This window comes from Nerophis ophidion, linkage group LG03 (genome assembly GCF_033978795.1).
Source record: "Nerophis ophidion isolate RoL-2023_Sa linkage group LG03, RoL_Noph_v1.0, whole genome shotgun sequence".
Lineage (NCBI taxonomy): Eukaryota > Metazoa > Chordata > Actinopteri > Syngnathiformes > Syngnathidae > Nerophis > Nerophis ophidion.
In genome coordinates, this window is record NC_084613.1 from 89,384,192 (window position 1) to 89,406,523 (window position 22,332).

Genomic DNA, 22,332 nt, shown 5'->3' on the forward strand with positions numbered 1-22,332 from the left:
CTAGTCTGGAGGCACCCTTGTGGTCTATTGATTTAGGTTTGGCCACTGATTAACTGGGAGGCGTACAACCGAATGTTTGCTGACACACAACGCTCTAGAAACATGTGCGTCACATGCTAGCAGACCATGCAACTCATCAGTCATTTAGCATCATTAACAAAAACAGCTGGTGGGGGTCTTCAATGTCGCTTTGATCGAAACACATTGACACCATGTTCATTTCTTCTTGACACAATATTAATTTCTTATTTTCTCAATTTAATAGGCGAACTCGGCTCTTCACCACAGAAAACATTGCGCTCTCAAAGTTCTTCACATGGTTAAAATAAAAACAGTACAACCAAATAAATGCACATTTGAACAGAAACATAGCAAAACTAAATAATAAATATGATGATAAAAACATTTTTTTAAGAAATATATGAAACTACAAATTTCCCCGGACCTCTGGCACTTTTAAGAAGGTGCCGGGTGTCTGAATCCGTGAGTTTTAGGTCCAACCGTACAAAATGAGCTATAGAGCTAGCCTAAAACATTAGCACGCTTACATTAAAAGTAATTAAGTGTGTGTGCTAACACTGGCATTCTAACAGTTAGCATGTCTGACATATCAAGTAACACGGCTGTAAAGGTGTATGGCTGCGGAAGTAAATAAAAAAAGTGAAAAAAACATTAAAAAAAAGTTAGCACGCTATTATTAGCTTCCTACCATGCTAACGTTTGCATGCCAACAGTTAGCATGTCTCACATATCAAGTAACTCGGCCGTAAAGGTGTCTGGCTGCGGAAGTAGAGAAAGTGGAAAAAAAACAGCAAAAAAAAATTAGCATGCTATTTTTAGCGTGCTAAAATTTGCATGCTAAAAGTTAGCATGTCTCACATATCAAGTAACGCGCCTGTAGTGGCAATCTTCACCTTCAAATGTTCAATATTATTGTCACTACTCAACAGGTTTGAGGGAGTGATCCTACTCAGCAGCAAATATTGCAATGAAGTGAAGTCCAGTCAGAAATCCAGTTAATGCATATTTATTAATTCATGCATATTTATTAATTAATGCATATTTATTAATTAATGCATATTTATTAATTAACTTGCAGGGCGAATGAAACATACTCAGGATTATTGTAGTGATATTGTGTTATATCTTCTCCTGCCTGTTGCTGTGTGCTGTTGTCTGCTGTTGTTGTCTGCTGTTGTTGTCTGCTGTTGTTATCTGCTGTTGTTGTCTGCTGTTGTTATCTGCTGTTGTTGTCTGCTGTTGTTGTCTGCTGTTGTTGTCTGCTGTTGTTATCTGCTGTTGTTGTCTGCTGTTGTTGTCTGCTGTTGTTATCTGCTGTTGTTATCTGCTGTTGTTGTCTGCTGTTGTTGTCTGCTGTTGTTGTCTGCTGTTGTTGTCTACTGTTGTTGTCTGCTGTTGTTATCTGCTGTTGTTGTCTGCTGTTGTTGTCTGCTGTTGTTATCTGCTGTTGTTGTCTGCTGTTGTTGTCTGCTGTTGTTGTCTACTGTTGTTGTCTGCTGTTGTTATCTGCTGTTGTTGTCTGCTGTTGTTATCTGCTGTTGTTGTCTGCTGTTGTTATCTGCTGTTGTTGTCTGCTGTTGTTGTCTACTGTTGTTGTCTGCTGTTGTTGTCTGCTGTTGTTGTCTACTGTTGTTGTCTGCTGTTGTTATCTGCTGTTGTTGTCTGCTGTTTTTATCTGCTGTTGTTGTCTGCTGTTGTTGTCTACTGTTGTTGTCTGCTGTTGTTATCTGCTGTTGTTGTCTGCTGTCGTTGTCTGCTGTTGTTGTCTGCTGTTGTTGTCTGCTGTTGTTGTCTGCGGTTGTTGTCTACTGTTGTTAACTGCTGTTGTTGTCTGCTGTCGTTGTCTGCTGTCGTTGTCTGCTGTCGTTGTCTGCTGTCGTTGTCTGCTGTTGTTGTCTGCTGTCGTTGTCTGCTGTCGTTGTCTGCTGTCGTTGTCTGCCGTCGTTGTCTGCCGTCGTTGTCTGCCGTCGTTGTCTGCCGTCGTTGTCTGCCGTCGTTGTCTGCCGTCGTTGTCTGCCGTCGTTGTCTGCCGTTGTTGTCTGCGGTTGTTGTCTGCTGTTGTTGTGTGCTGTTGTTGTCTGCTGTTGTTGTCTGCTGTTGTTGTCTGCGGTTGTTGTCTGCTGTTGTTGTCTGCTGTTGTTGTCTGCTGTTGTTAACTGCTGTTGTTGTCTGCTGTCGTTGTCTGCTGTCGTTGTCTGCTGTCGTTGTCTGCTGTCGTTGTCTGCTGTCGTTGTCTGCTGTCGTTGTCTGCTGTTGTTGTCTGCTGTTGTTGTCTGCTGTTGTTGTCTGCGGTTGTTGTCTACTGTTGTTAACTGCTGTTGTTGTCTGCTGTCGTTGTCTGCTGTCGTTGTCTGCTGTCGTTGTCTGCTGTTGTTGTCTGCTGTCGTTGTCTGCTGTCGTTGTCTGCTGTCGTTGTCTGCTGTCGTTGTCTGCCGTCGTTGTCTGCCGTCGTTGTCTGCCGTCGTTGTCTGCCGTCGTTGTCTGCCGTCGTTGTCTGCCGTCGTTGTCTGCCGTCGTTGTCTGCGGTTGTTGTCTGCTGTTGTTGTGTGCTGTTGTTGTCTGCTGTTGTTGTCTGCTGTTGTTGTCTGCGGTTGTTGTCTGCTGTTGTTGTCTGCTGTTGTTGTCTGCTGTTGTTGTCTGCCGTTGTTGTCTGCCGTTGTTGTCTGCCGTTGTTGTCTGCCGTTGTTGTCTGCCGTTGTTATCTGCCGTTGTTGTCTGCCGTTGTTGTCTGCCGTTGTTGTCTGCCGTTGTTGTCTGCCGTTGTTGTCTGCCGTTGTTGTCTGCTGTTGTTGTCTGCCGTTGTTGTCTGCCGTTGTTATCTGCCGTTGTTGTCTGCCGTTGTTGTCTGCTGTTGTTGTCTGCTGTTGTTGTCTGACGTTGTTGTCTGCCGTTGTTATCTGCCGTTGTTGTCTGCCGTTGTTATCTGCTGTTGTTGTCTGCTGTTGTTGTCTGCTGTTGTTGTCTGCGGTTGTTGTCTGCAGTTATTGTCTGCTGTTGTTATCTGCTGTTGTTGTCTGCCGTTGTTGTCTGCCGTTGTTATCTGCTGTTGTTGTCTGCTGCTGTTATCTGCTGTTGTTGTCTGCTGTTGTTGTCTGTTGTTGTTGTCTGCTGTTGTTATCTGCTGTTGTTGTCTGCTGGCGGGCCCGCGTCTCGTCACCACTCCAAGATGGCGGCGGCGTGCTGCTTCCCCTTCCAACATGTACATGGTGGAAACAAGACAAGTGGAGCGGATCACCACTCCAAGATGGCGGGCCCGCGTCTTGTCACCACTCCAAGATGGCGGCGGCGCGTCCCGTTAGCGTCAGTAGGCAGTAGCGCTGCATGCTGCGTGCTGCCTCCCCATCCAACATGTACATGGTGGAAACAAGACAAGGAAAAAGCAAGACAGCGTTTATGGACAATAGGTTATTGCGTTTAGCATAGTTCTGTTTTTGTAATCATTGCTTACATGCACACAATATTCGGTGTGGTCAAGTATACGTAGCTGTTATTTGCATTAGTCCGTGCGCACTCTGCTGCTTCTCGTGCTAGCTTAGCTCGCTAGTTAGCTTAGCTTGTTAGCCGCTAACAAAGAGACGCAGAAGTTATCAACACGTCGCTCAGCAGAGATCAGATGTGAGTGTAAAGAGCTGTGATTGTGTGAAAATGTGCGAAAGAAAGACATCAGAGTACGAGGAGGAACTTTGTCCAATAAAAGAGGAGAAGGAGCGACAACATCAACCACTGGACGCAGTTTTTGAAACACGTCAAGTTGTGTTACACGGAACAGGTTTGTTTACTTCTTACTCTCACATCTACATTGGATTAACAACACTATTCTTAAAAAGATTGTTTAGAGGAAGGTGAATTGTCCTGAGAGGATGATGCTTTTTACATCATTCATGAAAACTATACAGTTTCAGACACGGTATTTATGGGAGGTGGATGTAACAACGTGTATTATTAACATGTTTACACAAAACTCACCAAATATAGTTTGATCCATATAATTTATCGTTTGATGGCTAATTTCGCTCTCCTACATGCATCAATGAGTGAAAGTAAACATTTATTGTCAATCATCTTCCAATAGCTTATTTTTGTTCACATGACTTTCCCGAAAGTGAAAAACATTGGTGGTCAATTAAGCCATACTGGTTTTGTACAGCAAGCACCGTGCAAACTGTAGGAGTGCAAAATAGGCTTAATTCTTCCCAGCAAAAAATCTAAATATGCAACGGAATAAATCCCTATACTTGATCAATATATATATATATCCATCCATCCATTTCCTACCGCTTATTCCCTTTGGGGGTGCTGGTGCCTATCTCAGCTACAATCGGCCGAAAGGCGGAATACACCCTGGACAAGTCGCCCTCTCATCGCAGGGCCAACACAAATAGACGGACAACATTCACACTCACATTCACACACTAGGGACCATTTAGTGCTGCCAATCAACCTATCCCCAGGTCTATATATAAATGGGTTAAATGGGTTGTACTTGTATAGCGCTTTTCTACCTTCAAGGTACTCAAAGCGCTTTGACACTACTTCCACATTTACTCATTCACAAACTGATGGAGGGAGCTGCCATGCAAGGCGCTAACCAGCACCCATCAGGAGCAAGGGTGAAGTGTCTTGCTCAGGACACAACGAACGTGACGACGTTGGTACTAGGTGGGATTTGAACCAGGGACCCTCGGGTTGCGGACGGCCAATCTCCCACTGCGCCACGCTGTACACACACATATATATATATATATATAATGTATATGTATATATATATATATATATGTATGTGTGTGTATATATATATATATATATATATACATACGTATGTATGGCTGTGTATATATATACACACATATAAATATATATATATATATATATATACATACGTACGTACATATGTATGGATGTGTATATATATATATATATATATATATATATATATATATATATACATATATATATATATATGTATATATATATATATATATATATATATATACATATATATATATATGTATATATATATATATATATATATATATATATGCCCGATTGTAGCTGAGATAGGCGCCAGCGCCCCCCGTGACCCCGAAAGGGAATAAGCGGTAGGAAATGGATGGATGGATGGATATATATATATATATATATATATATATATATACATCAGTAGCTGTGGCTACTGATGTAGCTTACCACCACCACGTGTGAATGAATGTTGAGTCACACTTCTCTGTGAGCGCTTTGAGTGTCTAGAGTATATTATATATATATATATATATATATATATATATATATATATATATATATATATATATATATATATATATATATATATATATATATATATATATATATATATATATATTAGGGCTGTGAATCTTTGGGTGTCCCACGATCCGTTTCAATATCGATTCTTGGGGTCACGATTCGCTAATATATCGATTTTTTTCGATTCTTGATTCAAAAACGATATTTTTCAGATTCAAAACGATTCTGTATTCATTAGGGTTGGGTATCGAGTATCGATTGGAACCGGGACTACCTTTCCTATTCTCCCGGAATCGTTCAAAAGTTTAAATTTCGATTCCTAGTTTCGATAACCGCCGACCGAAAAAAAAAATAAGTCGCCGACCGGAAGAAGAAGCCGCTGAACACCAACGAAGAAGCGCCCACCGCCGGAAGTGTTAGCCTAGGCGAGCCTATGTAGCCGAGCAAGTCAGTCAAGCATGGATAGCGGGCGTCGGCGGTGGAAAGTGTGGCTTTATTTTACTAAAAAAAATGAAATATCGTCGAAATGTAACACGTGCGACAGGACTGTTTCGTGCTTAGGAGGGTGCACGTCGAACACGATGAAGCACCTCCGAGTTCATGGAGTACAAATAAATGCGTTTCCCGTCTTCGACGCGCTGCGCCGACCGTCCTCCTCTGCCTCTTCCTCTGGCTCCGGCTCCGACGCCCAGCCTTGTACCTCGGTGACTGCACTGCAGTCCGAATCCGGTAAGTAAAACAATATAGATGCAATAAATAATGTGTTTTGCGCCAACGTTGAGGCAGCTTACAAATTAGCCCGCGTATTTATTCGTAGACAATTTACAAACTGCTAGCCAGGCTCCGCCATGTGCTCAGCGTACTCCGTTCACCATAGCGGCAATGGGGAAGATGTCAGTGCCACAGACGGAAGAGTGCCACAGAAAGGTCACTGCACACATAGTCAAAAGACTGCATCCCTTTTCAGAGGTGGAATCTCCAACATTTAGGTTAGTTAAGCAATAACGTTAGAGCAGCAACATTACATGTTTGTTTATGTTTGCAGGGATATGGTGAAAACTCTCAACCCAAAATACATACCACCTTCCAGGGACTACCTGTCAAACACATTGATCCCGGCATGGTACAAGAAGAATCGAAATCGAGAATCGTCAGGAATCGGAATTGAAACAAAGAATCGGAATCGTTCGAATTCAACCGATACCCAACCCTAGTATTCATTCAATACATAGATTTCAGCAGGGTCTACCCCATTCTGCTGACATGCTAGCAGAGTAGCAGACTTTTGTAAAAAGCTTTTATAATTGTAAAGGACAAAGTTTTATCAACTGATTGCAATAATGTAAATTTGTTTGAACTATTAAAGGAAGCAAAAATATGACTTATTTTATCTTTGTGAAAACATTGGACACAGTGTGTTGTCAAGCTTATGAGATGCCATGCAAGTGTAAGCCACTGTGACACTATTGTTCTTTTTGATTATTATCATAAATGTCTAATGATAATGTCAGTGAGGGATTTTTAATCACTGCTATGCTGAAATGATAACTAATATTGATACTGTTGATAATATTCACTACTTTTGCTTTGTTCTGTGTGGTGTTTGTGTCTCCTCTCAATTGCTCTGTTTATTGCAGTTCTGAGTGTTGCTGGCTCAGCTTTGCTTTGGAATTGGATTGCATTGTTAGGGTATTGCTGTGTATTGTTTTGTTGGATTGATTTAAAAAAAAAAATAAAGATTTTTTAAAAATGAGAATCGATTTTGAATCGCACAACCTACTTATATATATATATATATATATATATATATATAAATAAATATATATATATATATATATATATATATATATATATATATATATATATATATATTAGGAGTGTGGGAAAAAATCGATTTGAATACGACTCAAATCAAATACATTGTGCGATTCAAAATTGATTCTCATTTAAAAAAAAAATATATATATATATATAAAAACAATATATATAAATAATATTTATACATATAAAAAATGTGTATAAATATATACATATACATATTTATATATAAATTATATATAAGTATTTATTACATTTATACATATAAATGTATATATATATGAATATATATAAACAACAAAAAATATATATACATATACAAACATACATATGTATATAAATATATAATTTATATATTTATATGTACATATACATTATATATATAATATATATATATATTAATATATACATTTTATATATATATATATATATATATGTAACATTTATATATATATATATATATATATATATATATAAAATGTATATATTTAACTTTAAAGATTTTTGTTTCATCCAACTAACTACATAACTTTCCTCCAGAAGGTCTTTTCTTTGTCCATGTGATGTCAGATGAAACAAAAAAATAACCTTTAGGCCACAATACCCAGCAATATTTTTAGAGGAGAAAAAGTGAGGCCTTTAATCCCAGGAAAACCATACCTAGCGTCAAGCATAGTGGTGGTTGTATTATGCTCTGGGCCTGTTTTGCTGCCAATGGAACTGGTGCTTGACAGAGAGTAAAACCTGGTAAAAACCGAAACCCTGTTTTACACAACACACGAGAACACAAATAATCTCAACTGTTAACATTGTCAGTCAATATTATTTCTATTCTCGCATAATATTATTTACTTGTTTACCCAACAGACGTCCAGCAGCCCTCCCACATTAAAGAGGAAGAGGTGGATCTCTGGATCAGTCAGGAGGAAGAGTGTCTTCTTGGGCAGGAGGAGGCTGATGTCAGCAAGTTTCCACTGACTGTTGTCTCTGTGAAGACTGAAGAGCATGAAGACAAACCACCTGAGTCCTCACGGCTTCATCGCAGTCCAAGTAAGCACAACATCCACATATCATCTAATAATATGTTTGCTACGGATGTTCATCCAGGGACCACAGTTATGACCACAGGTGGAGGTACACTTTCTTTTTATCTCCACAGTCACTTAAGGTAAGATCTCAATGAGCAATGCTGGTATAGTTGCCAATAAAGAGCTTACAATACAGATACAAATAAATACGGAGCTAAAAAAAATGCCAAATGAACAGCAAACATTGTGGAAGAATTAAGCAATTAATGATTTACAGCGCTTCCGGAAACCACACGGTTCTTTACTTTTTTCACATCTTGTTATGATACAGCTTTATTCCAAATTTGAATACATCTGTGTATGTCCTCAAAGTTTTACACACAATACCCCATAATGACAATGTCAAAAGTTGTTTTTTTATTTATTTTTGCAATTGTATTAAAAATGAAAAAACATTCAAATCATTCAATCAAATTTCAATTAAATGTAACATATATGAACAATATCCAGTGTTGTGGTATTTCAATGGGCTGGAATCCAGTGTGCTGTGGGACCCTTAGGTAGTGAATCACACCTGAGACATCCTAAAGAAATCTAATCTTTAATGGACATGTGAAAGTAAACAATGTGATGTAGAACATTTTACATCAATCAATCTAGGGATTTAGTTATCTGGTCAGGACACTCCTCACTCTTTCACCTTCACCTTTATTGTCAATTCCTTTTTGGTGACTACCGTATTTTTCACACTATAAGTCGCAGTTTTTGTCATAGTTTGGCCCCGGGGGTTCGACATATACTCCGGAGCGACTTATGTGTGAAATTATTAACACATAACCGTAAAACATCAAATAATGTTATTTATCTCATTTGCGGAAGAGACAAAGAAAATGTCAGCAATCGTCACACACACGTCAACTAATAAGAATTTGGCGGGGAAGGGTCACAGCAGAAGTGCATTGTGGGTCATTGAATGCTAACTGCTATATGCAGGAAATGATGTAGTGCAGATTACAAGCTGGACGTAGTGAAATATGCAGCAGAAAAGGACAAGAGGAAGCGGCGCAAACCTTTGGAGTTGGCAGAGTTGTTTAGAAGCCACATCCAGGAAGAAGATTTATGGATTAGGAGTGAGAGATAGTTTGGTAAAGGTATAGCATGTGTCTATATGTTCTAGTTATTTGAATGACTCTTACCATAATATGTTAGCTTAACATAGTAGTTGCTTATTTATGCCTCATATAACCTACACTTATTCAGCCTGTTCTTCACTATTCTTTATTTATTTTAAATTACCTTTCAAATGTCTATTCTTGCTGTTGGCTTTTATCAAATAAATTTCCCCCAAAAATGCGACTTATACTCCAGTGCGACTTATGTATGTTTTTTTCCTTCTCTGTTATGCATTTTTGGCCGGTGCGACTTATAATCCGAAAAGTAGGGTATACATACTCTGGATGTCAACGTTGAGACTGCGACATACATGGCGGACAATAACTGATACAGTCTGCTTTGCCAGTTCAAAAGCTACCGCTATTTATAGTTTTCCCTCGTCAGCCAGGTAATACAAAGCACACGCTTACCTTTATAATTAAAGTTAAAGTACCAATGATTGTCACACACACACACACACACACACACACTACGTGTGGTGAAATTTGTCCTCTACATTTGACCCATCCCCTTGATCACTCCTTGGGAAGTGAGGGGGGCAGTGGGCAGCAGCGTTGCTGCGCCCGGGAGTCATTTATGGTGATTTAACCCCCGATTCCAACATTTGATGCTGAGTGCCAAGCAGGGAGGCAATGGGTCCCATTTTTTTAATAGTCTTTGGTATGACTCGGCCGGGGTTTGAACTCACAACCTACCGATCTCAGGGTGGACAGACTAACCACTAAGCCACTGAGTATCACATCCACGGGAGCCCGCATTCTCGTTGTCTCTCCTTCGACAAATGGACAAACATTTTCGGTATGTAGAATCATAGCTGACCTGGACTTTGGAAAGTTCTCTTGCCGTCTGAGAAGCGTTGTATCCCAAATAGCTGCAATCGCGCGTTTCTGGATGACTCGCCTCCATATTTCCAGTGGTTAGCTCCGAGTTACAAAACCGCTTGGTGTGAAGCTGGCTGTAGCGCGTTCTGTCTGGCGTCACTTCCTCTCCAAACTCAGTTTGTAAACGATCAACGAGTCCATACAAAGCTAAGAGCCGGAGATTCAAGAAATAGACGGCGCACTTACCCGTGTAAAAAATTGTCAGACAAGGGGGACCTTAAACGCTGGTGGAGTGTGGCTGAAACGGAGGTTTAGGCTAAATGATAATAAATAATCGACATTCCGCCTTATAGGCCAGTGCGCCTAATGTACAGAATCATTTTGCTTGCGCTTACCAACTTCGAATGTATTTTATTTGGTACATGGTGAAATGATAAGTGTGACCTGTAAATGGTGTTTACACATAAGAGATATGCGTAGACTTCAATATGATGGCAGTGTACACATAAGAGATATGCGTAGACTGCAAAATGACTCAAATAAATAACACAAACATTTTATGTGTTCCATTGAAAATATAGAATATTCCACACAGCGCTCAAAAATCTATCAAAATATTTTGGTACTACTTTGGTAAGCTCTGAAACCGCACAGCTTGATGAATTGTACTGTGCTTGAAAATAGGAGTATTATGATGATGTGTGTATAAGGTAAGACATATTATCTGGCCTTTTGTTTCACAATATTATGCAAATTCAACTTTTCTTACCTTCTGGTACCTGCTGATCTGTATCTGGGATCTGCATAAGTCCTGAAAATGTGCGCGCGTCCGCCTTTGTAGTCCGTGTCGGCGCCTCAATCGATTTTTCTCTATCTTCTTGTTATGGGACATTCATCCTCCGCTGTTGCCATTTTTAATATAAAGTAGTGTAAAGTTTTTACTTATATCTGTCAGTAAACTCGCCATAAAAGCGCTAAAACATACCGGTGTAGTGAGTTTACATTATTCACTCAAGGATCTTTAGTTATTAGAGAGTTTCGGTCGGACGTTTTTTCAAGAGACACATTGTTGTTGTGAGCCACGGATGAGGAGATGCTGCTTCGTTATTGATTGAAGTACAGTCTGAATGTCATTGAAACAGTTAGCGCCATCTTTTGACCCTTCTTCCACTCCCGTCCTTGCACGCTACACCGCTACAACAAAGATGACAGGGAGAAGACGCTGTCCAAGTTGAATAAGACCGCCCATAAAACGGCGCATCCTGAAGCGACTGTCAGAAAGCGACTTGAAAATGGTCTGTCAAACATCATCTAAGCAACATTTTGACCAAAGAACGCTGCTGTGGAAATGGGAATAAATTGGCAGAGGAATTAGTTCCGGCAATGATTAAAATCACCAAAATATGGTAAATATTGCACATATTGCATGTAGGGTATGAACGTGTATGTTACCACATTGTATATAGACTTGCAGCGTGTATACAAAACGTTGATGGAGGGTTTTGGAGGCTACCACACTGACTCCAGGGTTTGTGTTTGTTGTTAAGGCGGCCGCCCTGACAACAAAGAGCCACCGCCTAAACTAATGTCTTTAAAAAAATGTATATATATGCATATGCATATATATATATACATGTATGTATATATATATATATATATATATATATATATATATATATATATATATATATATCCCAAGACTACTTCATCTCTACAGAACTGTTTCATGAGGGGTTCCCTCAATCATCATATATGCATATATGCATAATCATATATGCATATATATATATATATATATATATATATGCATATATGCATAATCATATATGCACATATATATATGCATATATATATGCATATATATATATATATATATGCATATATATATATATATGTATATATAAGTAATTATTATTATTATTATCTTGTCCTGTCCAGCTTCTCAGACAAATCATATAGTTGATGTAGATGCCCATATTGGCTGTTGATTGACTTTACAGAAGAGAAGTGTAGGATACTTTTCTTGTTGCCTTATTTGTATTTGACTTCATTAAATGTATTTATATTATCATTTGGTGCTAAACTAAAGTCTTAATAAGCTACTCAGCTTAGTTCTGCCTCTGTCTCTGTCAGTACGTCTCTGCAGCACCCAGCATTGTCCCACTCACACAACCATCTGATTGGTTACACGCAGAGCGGTAACAGCCAATCAGCAGTGCGTATTCAGAGCGCATGTAACAGCCAATCAGCAGTTGGCTGTTACAGCCAATCAGCAGTTGGCTGTTACAGCTTCCCAATTGCTGTAATAAATTAAGCATGATGATTTCAGCATATGTCAACATGCGGACCCACTTTTGACTCTTTTTTTTTTTCCCAAACACTTATTTACAGTAAGTCATTAATTTGACTTACTCATTATTTTGTCAATATAATGACAAAATAATTTATAGTTATAACTTACAAATATTGCTCTCCCCGTCCGTCCACCTGTCCCCTTCCCCCTTGAGACACCACCTTAACTAACAAATATTTTGGGCGAAACACTTGACTCCAATTAGTCACATCTTCCAAGCGTTTTTTTTTATTCTCTTTGAAATCCCTCCCAAGAGAAGTGTGTTCTGGTCTCTCATAATGATTGTGAATAATAGGCAAAATTCCAAAAAAGTTAATTCCCTTTAAAGGTCAATTATTTTTAAGTTGCTACTGATTTCTATTTTGTAGTTCTGTTAGCTGAAGAATTGAGTTAAATGTGTTTTATGAAGAAGTTTGAAGATTATATTTTACCTTTCATTTATTACAAAACCAAAAGCAGTGAAGTTGTCACGTTGTATAAATGGTAAATAAACACAGAATACAATGATTTGCAAATCCTTGTCAACCTATATTATATTGAATAGACTTACAAGACAATATATTTAATGTTCAAACTGGAAAACTTTTTTTTTTTTTTTCAAATATTAGCAGCGCCCCCCGCGACCCCGAAAGGGAATAAGCGGTAGAAAATGGATGGATGGATGGAAATATTAGCGCATTTGGAATTTGATGCCTGCAGCATGTTTCAAAAAAGCTGGCACAAGTGGCAAAAAAGACTGAGAAAGTTGAGGAATGCTCATCAAACACTTATTTGGAACATCCCACATGTGAACAGGCTAAAAGCAGCTTCCATGAAATGCTCAGTCGTTCACAAACAAGGTTGGGGCGAGGGTCACCACTTTGTCAACAAATGCGTGAGAAAATTATCGAACAGTTTAAGAACAAAACTTAATGAGCTATTGCAAGGAATTTAGGGATTTCACCATCTACGCTCCGTAATATCATCAAAAGGTTCAAAGAATCTGTAGAAATCGCTCGATTAGCACGGCATGCTAATCGATGCTAACATGCTATTTAGGCTGGCTGTATGTACATATTGCATCATTATGCCTCATTTGTAGCTATATTTACATCCAGCCTTTCTCTCCACCCACATTTAATGCCAAAAAAACACATACCAATCGACGGATTTAAGTTGCTCAAGTGTCAAGAGATGCGAAAGTCCCTCGTTTGGTTTTTACCGGCGATGCTACGACAGAGATGGCACAGAGATGGCAAGAATGTCTGGATATCCTGCGACACTCAAAGCAGATGCATTCCCAACGATAAAGTCAACGAAATCACAAAAGTGAGTTTTGCTGATGTTGTTGACTTATGTGCTAATCAGACATATTTGGTCGCGGCATGACTGCCAGCTAATCGATGCTAACATGCTATTTAGGCTAGCTGTATGTACATTTGAAACTATATTTACATCCAGCGTTTCCTTCCACCCACATTTAATGCTAAACAAACACTTACCAATCGACGGATTTAAGTTGCTCCAGTGTCAATGCGAAAGTCCTGATCGTTTGTTCCGCACATTTTACCGGCGATGCTAAGGCAGCTATTCGGCCATGCTATGGCAAAATAGCGTCAATAGCTATTCGCTCGATAGCTTCAGTTTCTTCTTCAATTTCGTTTTCGCTATCTGCCTCCATACTCCAACCATCCGTTTCAATACATGCGTAATCTGTTGAATCGCTTAAGCCGCTGAAATCCGAGTCTGAATCCGAGCTAATGTTGCTATATGTTGCTGTGGTAACCGCCATGTTGTTTGTATTGGCATCACTGGATGACGTCACAGGAAAATGAACAGTGGCTTCACACATAGCGAAAACAAGCACTTTAAAGCTTTTTTTAGGCATATTCCGGGACGGGTAAAATTTTGAAAAAAACTTCAAAAAATAAAATAAGCCACTGGGAACTGATTTTTATTGGTTTTAACCCTTCTGAAATTGTGATAATGTTCCCCTTTAAACAAACAAATGAAGAGAGTTCAGAAAGCAAATGAACAAGCTTGTTGGTACGAGTCAAGCATATAAAACAAAGCATTTTGATCATCATTAAAAGGGAACATTATCACAATTTCTGAAGGGTTAAAACCAATAAAAATCAGTTCTCAGTAGCTTTTTTTATTTTTCAAAGTTTTTCTCAAAATTTTACCCATCACGCCATATCCTGAAAAACGGCTTCAAAGTGCCTGATTTTAAACGTCGTTATATCCACCCGTCCATTATCCTGTGATGTCACAGCGTGACCACACAGAAACAAACATGGCGGATAGCACACAAAAGTATAGCGATATTAGCTCGGATTCAGACTCGGATTCAGACTCGGATTTCAGCGCCGTAGGTGATTCAACAGATTACGCATGTATTGAAACGGATGGTTGGAGTGTGGAGGCAAGTACAGAAAACAAATTGAAGAAGAAACTGAAGCTATTGAGCCGTATCACGACAGACAGCGGCACGGGAGGAAGCGCGGACGAATTCGGCGATCTCCTTCTAACCAACGATTGTTATGTGTTTGTTTGGCATTAAATGTTGTTGGAGGGAAAGGCTGGATGCAAACATAACTACAAGTGAGGCATAATGATGGAATATGTACATACAGCTAGCCTAAATAGCATGTTAGCATTGATTAGCTTGCAGTCATGCCGTGACCAAATATGTCTGATTAGCACATAAGTCAATAACATCAACAAAACTCACCTTTGTGATTACGTTGACTTTATGGTTGGAAATGCATCTGCTTTGAGTGTCGCAGGATATCCACACATTCTTGCCATCTCTGTGGTAGCATAGCTGTCGTGGGTACAGTCTCTTGATCACTGGTGCAACTTGACACCGTCTCTGTTGGTGTTGTTACACCCTCCGACAACACACCCACCAGGCCTGATGTCTCCAAGGTACCGGAAAACAGTCAAAAAAACGGAAAATAACAGAGCTGATTTGACTTGGTGTGTGTAATGTGTTTGAGAAAATGGCGGTCGCTTCACGATGTGACGTCACGGGGGAAAGGTCATCGCTCCGACAGGCTATCAATTGAAAGGCGTCTAAAGGGGAACATTATCAGCAGACCTACGTAAGCGTCAATATATACCTTGATGTTGCAGAAAAAAGACCATATATTTTTTTTAAACTGATATCCGAATTCTAAATGGGTGAATTTTGGCGAATTAAACGCCTTTTTATTATTTCCTCTCGGAGTGATGACGGTAGTCAATCCACCATTTTCTCAAACACATTATAAACATCGAGTCAAATCAGCTCTGTTTTTTTCCGTTTTTTCGACTGTTTTCCGTACCTTGGAGACATCATGGCTCGTTGGTGTGTTGTCGGAGGGTGTAACAACACAATCAGGGACGGATTCAAGTTGATTTACGTAGAATGTGTATCGATTAGCACGGCATGCTAATCGATGCTAACATGCCATTTAGGCTAGCTGCATGTACATTTGTAGCTATATTTGCATCCAGCCTTTCCCTCCATCCACATTTAATGCCAAACATACACTTACCAATCGACGGATTTAAGTTGCTCCAGTGTCACAAGATGCGAAAGTCCTGATCGTTTGGTCTGCACATTTTACCGGCGATGCTAAGGCAGACATGGCACAGAGATGTATGGATAACCTGCAGATGCATTTCCAACGATAAAGTCAACGAAATCACAAAGGTGAGTTTTGTTGATGTTATTGACTTATGTGCTAATCGGACATATTTGGTCGCGGCATGACTGCCAGCTAATCGATGCTAACATGCTATTTAGGCTAGCCGTATGTACATTTGTAGCTGTATTTGCATCCAGCCTTTCCCTCAACACAGATTTTACCGGTGATGCTAAGGCAGACATGGCCGAATAGCGTCAATAGCTATTCTTCGCTCAATAGCTTCAGTTTATTCTTCAATTTCGTTTTCACTATCTGCCTCCATACTCCAACCATCCGTTTCAATACATGCGTAATCTGTTGAATCGCTTAAGCCGCTGAAATCTGAGTCTGAATCCGAGCTAATGTCGCTATATCTTGCTGTGCTATCAGCCATGTTTTTTTGTATTGGCATCACTGGATGACGTCACAGGAAAATGGACGATGGCTTCACAGATAGCGAAAATCAGGCACTTTAAAGCCTTTTTTCGGGATATTCCATGATGGATAAAATTTTCAAAAAAACTTCTAAAAATAAAATAAGCTACTGGGAACTGATTTTTTTTTGTTTTAACCCTTCTGAAATTGTGATAATGTTCCCCTTTAAAACGCCAAATTCACCCTTTTAGAGTTCGGAAATCGGTTAAGAAAATATGGTATTTTTTCTGCAACATCAAGGTATATTTTGACACTTACATAGGTCTGCTTATAATGTTCGCCTTTAAATGAAGAAGCATATTCACCGACCGTTGCTGTGTTTGGAGAAACTTGTTGAGTGGATCTTGGGGTTGTGGCTGCTTGCTGTTCTTTCTTCCATGGAGGTTGTCTGGTGAATGAGTGACTGAACCTCCTTCCTTTTCAGGTGCCTCCAATTAGTAATTTGGCGGCCATTTTTTACCTTTGCATTCTGGGAATTGTAGTTAACACTGATTTTGACCATGGAGGGCATGGATTACTGTCATTTCTGAGTTTTAACTCCACCACCACTATAGAGCCCGTGCTGATGTACTGTGTGGTTTGTTGACTCCTCTACTGCAGACAGCAAGGCCCTACAGAGGGTGACCAGGACAGCGGAGAAGATTATCGGCTGTCCTCCGCAATCACTAAAGGACAGTGCTCGCTCTCGCTCCTGACGTACGGCTCCCACCCTAGTCAGCATTTCTTCAACCTGATGGTATCAGGGACACGATTTTGGTCACACAAGAGGAGAATAAAACTGTTTATTTTCAACACGGTATTTATTGTCTTGTATTTTCACTTCCCCTAACAGTGTCGCAATCTATATTTTCGTCAAGCTCTCATGTTTGATGACAATAAAGTATTCTATCCTATTCATACAAACTTGTTAAATCAATGATCATATTTTGCAATAATTGTTTGTCCTGCAGACACCCAGCAGCTGATCGGTCATGAAGAAGAACCTCAGTTGCAGGAGGATAAGCCCACCTACTTTAAAAAGGAGGAGGACCTCTGGCTCACACAGGAGGAAGAGTGTCTTCTTGGGCAGGAGGAGGTTGATGTCAGCAAGTTTCCACTGACTTTTGTCTTTGTGAAGACAGAAGACCATGAAGACAAACCACCTGAGTCCTCAGACCTTCATCACAGTCCGCGAGAGGAGGAACTTCCATGCGGCAGTTCAACACAACACATGTCAACAGAAGCTGAAGGTGACCGCTGTGGAGGATCACAAGTAGACAACTTATTAGCTCCGCTGTCAGATAGCGACGACAGGCCGTCAGACAATAACGTAAATATGGACTCACACACAAAGACGCACGCAGGAGAAACAAATTTCAGTTGTTCAATATGTGATAAAATATTTTCTAACAAACGTAACATGCAAATACACATGAGAACGCACACAGGAGAAAAACCTTTCTGTTGTTCAATTTGCGGTAAACGATTCTCCGTCAAAAGTAACTTGCAAACGCACATGCGAACACACACCGGAGAAAAACCTTTCAGTTGTTCGGTGTGCGGTAAGGGATTCTCTGATAAAAGTAATATTCAAATACACATGAGAACGCACACGGGAGAAAAACCTTTCAGTTGTTCAGTGTGCAGTCAAAAATTCTCGAACAAAAGCAATATGCAGACACACATGCGAACGCACACAGGGGACAAACCTTTTACTTGTTCAGTGTGTGGTAAAAGATTCTTCAACAAAAGTCTCATGCAAACACACACGAGAAAGCACACAGGGGAAAAACCTTTCAGTTGTCCAGTTTGTGGTAAAAGATTCTTTGACAAAAGCCACATGCAAACCCACTTAAGGACACACTCAGGAGAAAAACCCTTTAGTTGTTCAGTTTGCGCCAAAAGCTTCATCAGAAACTCAGATTTGACTCAACACATGCGGAGACACACAGGAGAAAAACCTTTTAACTGCTCAAACTGTGACAAAAAGTTTTCTCAGAGGGAAACAATGCTGTCACATATGTTAACGCATAAAGGAGAAACGCCTTTCAGTTGTTTATTGTGTGGGAAAAGTTTCTCTAACAAACGTAACATGCAGAGACACATGAGAACACACTCAGGGGAAAACCACCACAGTTGTCCAGTTTGCGGTAAAACCTTCTCTGAAAAATGTAATATGCAACGACATGTTAGAACACACTCTGGAGAAAAACCTTTCAGTTGTTCAGTTTGTGGTAAAAGATCCTCTGACAAACGTAATATGCAGAGACACATTAGAACGCACACCGGAGAAAAACCTTTCAGCTGTTCAGTTTGCGGTAAAAGATTCTCTCTGAAAATTAATATGCAAAGACACATGCAGATACACGCAGGGGAATAACTTTTCCATTTTGGAAGTCTTCTTTGAATTGACTTTTGCAGATGGGACCCAGCAAGCCCACCTTTATGGTATGTATTACAAAACACTATTCTCTTAGTTTATGATAGGTACTGCGTTAAAAAATGTTTTATCAAGAAATGGTTTTGTAAAGCTGATTACAATGTTTTGAAGAATGCTTCACAGCTACGCATAAAATAATAATTTTATTCATTTCACGTAAATTCAGATGTTGTGTAAGAACGTGTTTACATAAAAAAAATTCAAGTACTTTCACTGGAACACGTCACACCCTGACTTTTAATAGAGTTACACCGACATTTGGTAAAAAAAAGTGATCATGTTATGTCATGTATTATTATTATTGGATGCCCTGTTGATACCTCTTCTCGATACACATCATGTTCCAACACACTCAGCAGACTTATGATTACTAGGTTTTAATCTTATATTAAGCAATAATCATGAACTGCGTCGATAAATGTCTATTAAGCATGATCGGTGTGTGCATTAAATTCTTCGGCGATCACAAGGGGTTGGAATATGTAATTGACCTTGTCTGGAGCATGCTTGTCTAAAGTTGCAAATTGTCTTTTTTTTGTGACAATGACTTTTATTTTTATTGTATTTACTGTGTTCAGCAAAACCAATTGTGTACCTTTATATTTAGTACCATAAAGCTTTCTTTTTCCAGTAAAATAAATAATTCCCAACTCATGAAACAATCGAATAGAAATTGTGTTTTGTATTAGTTTATGTTGGTACTGTCAGTACCTTCTTTGTATAGCTGCTGGCCCCCTTGGATTAGTCATGTCAGAGTATGGCCGACTGTATTTCAAAGTCGTTCTCAAAATGGCACACGGTCATCTCTTGAGGAGCTTTTGACCGATCAGAGAGAGTATGGCTCGAGGATTTCCTAAATGATTGGTCAAAAGCCCCTCAAGTGACGAGCGGGTTCCATTTTTAGGCCAATTTTGAAACCGGTTTGGCTACGTACTCTGTCAAAACACAGCTCATGTACATTTTGGGCTCTTGTTGGGTTTGGTAGATTCTAAAAATCTACCTTTAGAGGGCTTGCTTAATGTCAAGTACATCACGTGACCGAGAGGCATTTCTGGGTTTCAGCCGATGGTCTAAGCCCCAATGGACTACTCTGTTCACCTGAATCTGTGCAGATTTAGGCTTATTTGGAAAGGTTTAGGGGAAAATATAACAGGAATCATGAAAAAATATTTACAATTGGACGGAGCATATTTTTACACTCGAGAAAAGTATTTAAAAAAATATTTAAACCATTTATTTACCGGGTGTACCCCGCCTTCCGCCCAAGTGCAGCTGGGATTTAGGCTCCAGCAGCCCTGCGACCCCGACAGGGACAAGCGGTAGAAATTAATGGATGGATCGATGGACAGATGTTGTGTTGTGGCGACAGCCCCTTAAAGAAGAGAAATCCAAAACCAGTGAAATGGTAAATAAAAACAGAATACAATGATTTGCTAATCCTTTTCAACCTATATTTAATTGAGTAGACTGCAAAGACAAGTTAAAGTTAAGTCAAAGTACCAACAATTGTCCCACACACACCAGGTGTGGTGAAATTTGTCCTCTGCATTTGACCCATCCCCTTGATCACCCCCTGGGAAGTGAGGGGAACAGTGAGCAGCAGTGGTGCTGCACCTGGGAACAAAGATACTTAACGTTCGAACTGGAAAACATTGTTATTTTTTGCAAATATTAGCTAATTTGGAATTTGATGCCTCCAACATGTTTTCAAAAAAGCTGTCACATGTGGCAATAAAGACTGAGAAAGTTGAGGAATGCTCATCAAACACTTATTTGGAACATCCCACAGGTGAACGGGCTAATTGGGAACAGGTGGGTGCCATGATTGGCTATAAAAGCAGCTTCCATGAAATGCTCAGTCATTCACAAACAAGGACGGGGCGAGGGTCACTACTTTGTCAACAAAGGCCTGAGCAAATTGTTTAAGAACAACATTACTCAACAAGCTATTGCAAGGAATTTAGGGATTTCACCACCCACGCTCCGTAATATCATCAAAAGGTTCAGAGAATCTGGAGAAATCCCTGCACGTAAGCCATTATATTACAGACCTTAGATCCCTCAGGCGGTACTGCATCAAAAACCGACATTAGTGTGTAAAGGATATCACCACACATGCTCAGGAACACTTTAAAAAACCACTGTCAGTAATAATAATAATAATGGATTAGATTTATATCACGCTTTTCTATTGTTAGATACTCAAAGCGCTCACAGAGAAGTGGGAACCCATCATTCATTCACACCTGGTGGTGGTAAGCTACATATGTAGCCACAGCTGCCCTGGGGTAGACTGACGGAAGCGTGGCTGCCAGTTTGCGCCTAAGGCCCCTCCGACCACCACCAATCATTTATTCATCATTCATTCACCAGTGTGAGCGACACCAGGGGCAAGGGTGAAGTGTCCTGCCCAAGGACACAACGGCAGCGATTTGGATGTCAATAGGTGGGAAGCGAACCCGCAACCCTCAGGTTTCTGGCACGGCCGCTCTACCCACTATGCCATGCCGCCCCCAAAGGCAGTAACTACAGTTTGTTGCTACAGCACATCTGTAAGTGCAAGTGAAAACTCTACGATGCAAAGCCAAAGCCATTCATCAAAAACACCCAGAAAAGCCGCCGGCTTGGCTCAGCCCGAGCTCATCTAAGATGGACTGATGCAAAATGTAAAAGTGTCTGACGAGCACACATTTTACATTTTTGGGAGGAAACTGTGGACGTGGTGTCCTCTGGAACAAAGAGGAAAATAACCATCGAAATGGTATGGTGGTTATTAGTACTCAGACATTTACACCCACATTCACACACTAGGGCCTATTTGGTATAATTTTAAATATTACACAACATACAACCAACCAATCAATAGTTACAAAGGTTTAATAATGACATTGATATTCATTTTTATTTTTTGTCAACAACCAGAATAAATTGCTCATCTGTTCTTTGACCGCGTTTCTATTATCTTATTTGCAACATGTACTCATATTCTTAATATAGTATACACTTGAACTGACCTTTATTTGACTATGTTTGTCTTTTTGTAGGTGGCTAAAATACGCAGTGCTGCTGTCCGCCGTCTAACGTTAGGTTACAGTGTGTGATACATTGACTAACCAGGCTGCTGCCGGCTCTTTATCACCACTTCAAGATGGCGGCCCAATTTCTCGAGTCACAGCAGCCAATGCTCCGCCTTTTCTATGCTCGCCTGCTCGCAGTGCCACCCGCACTGGTTTGCATGTAAAAATGAAATATTGGGTTTCACTATGTAAAGCGCTTTGAGTCACTAGAGAAAAAGCGCTATATAGATATAATTCACTTCACTTCACTTCCCTATCGCTTCCCGGAAGTC

General features: G+C 39.9%; 1 protein-coding gene across 1 annotated transcript; it reads left to right on the forward strand.

The window, feature by feature from the left end:
• Positions 1-58: 58 nt before the first annotated feature.
• Positions 59-19,656, forward strand: LOC133550212 (gastrula zinc finger protein XlCGF57.1-like). The gene is made up of 3 exons (XM_061896360.1): positions 59-3,790; positions 7,969-8,151; positions 17,515-19,656. The coding sequence occupies exons 1-3, from the start codon at positions 3,667-3,669 to the stop codon at positions 18,921-18,923; spliced, it is 1,716 nt and encodes a 571-aa protein (XP_061752344.1). The 5' UTR covers positions 59-3,666; the 3' UTR covers positions 18,924-19,656.
• Positions 19,657-22,332: the final 2,676 nt, after the last annotated feature.

Coding starts and splice junctions, on each gene's coding strand:
- LOC133550212 (XM_061896360.1), top strand. CDS start 3,667: ATGTGCGAAAGAAAGACATCAGAGTACGAGGAGGAACTTTGTCCAATA. Junction 3,791..7,968: donor AGTTGTGTTACACGGAACAG/GTTTGTTTACTT, acceptor TTTACCCAACAG/ACGTCCAGCAGCCCTCCCAC. Junction 8,152..17,514: donor ACGGCTTCATCGCAGTCCAA/GTAAGCACAACA, acceptor TTTGTCCTGCAG/ACACCCAGCAGCTGATCGGT.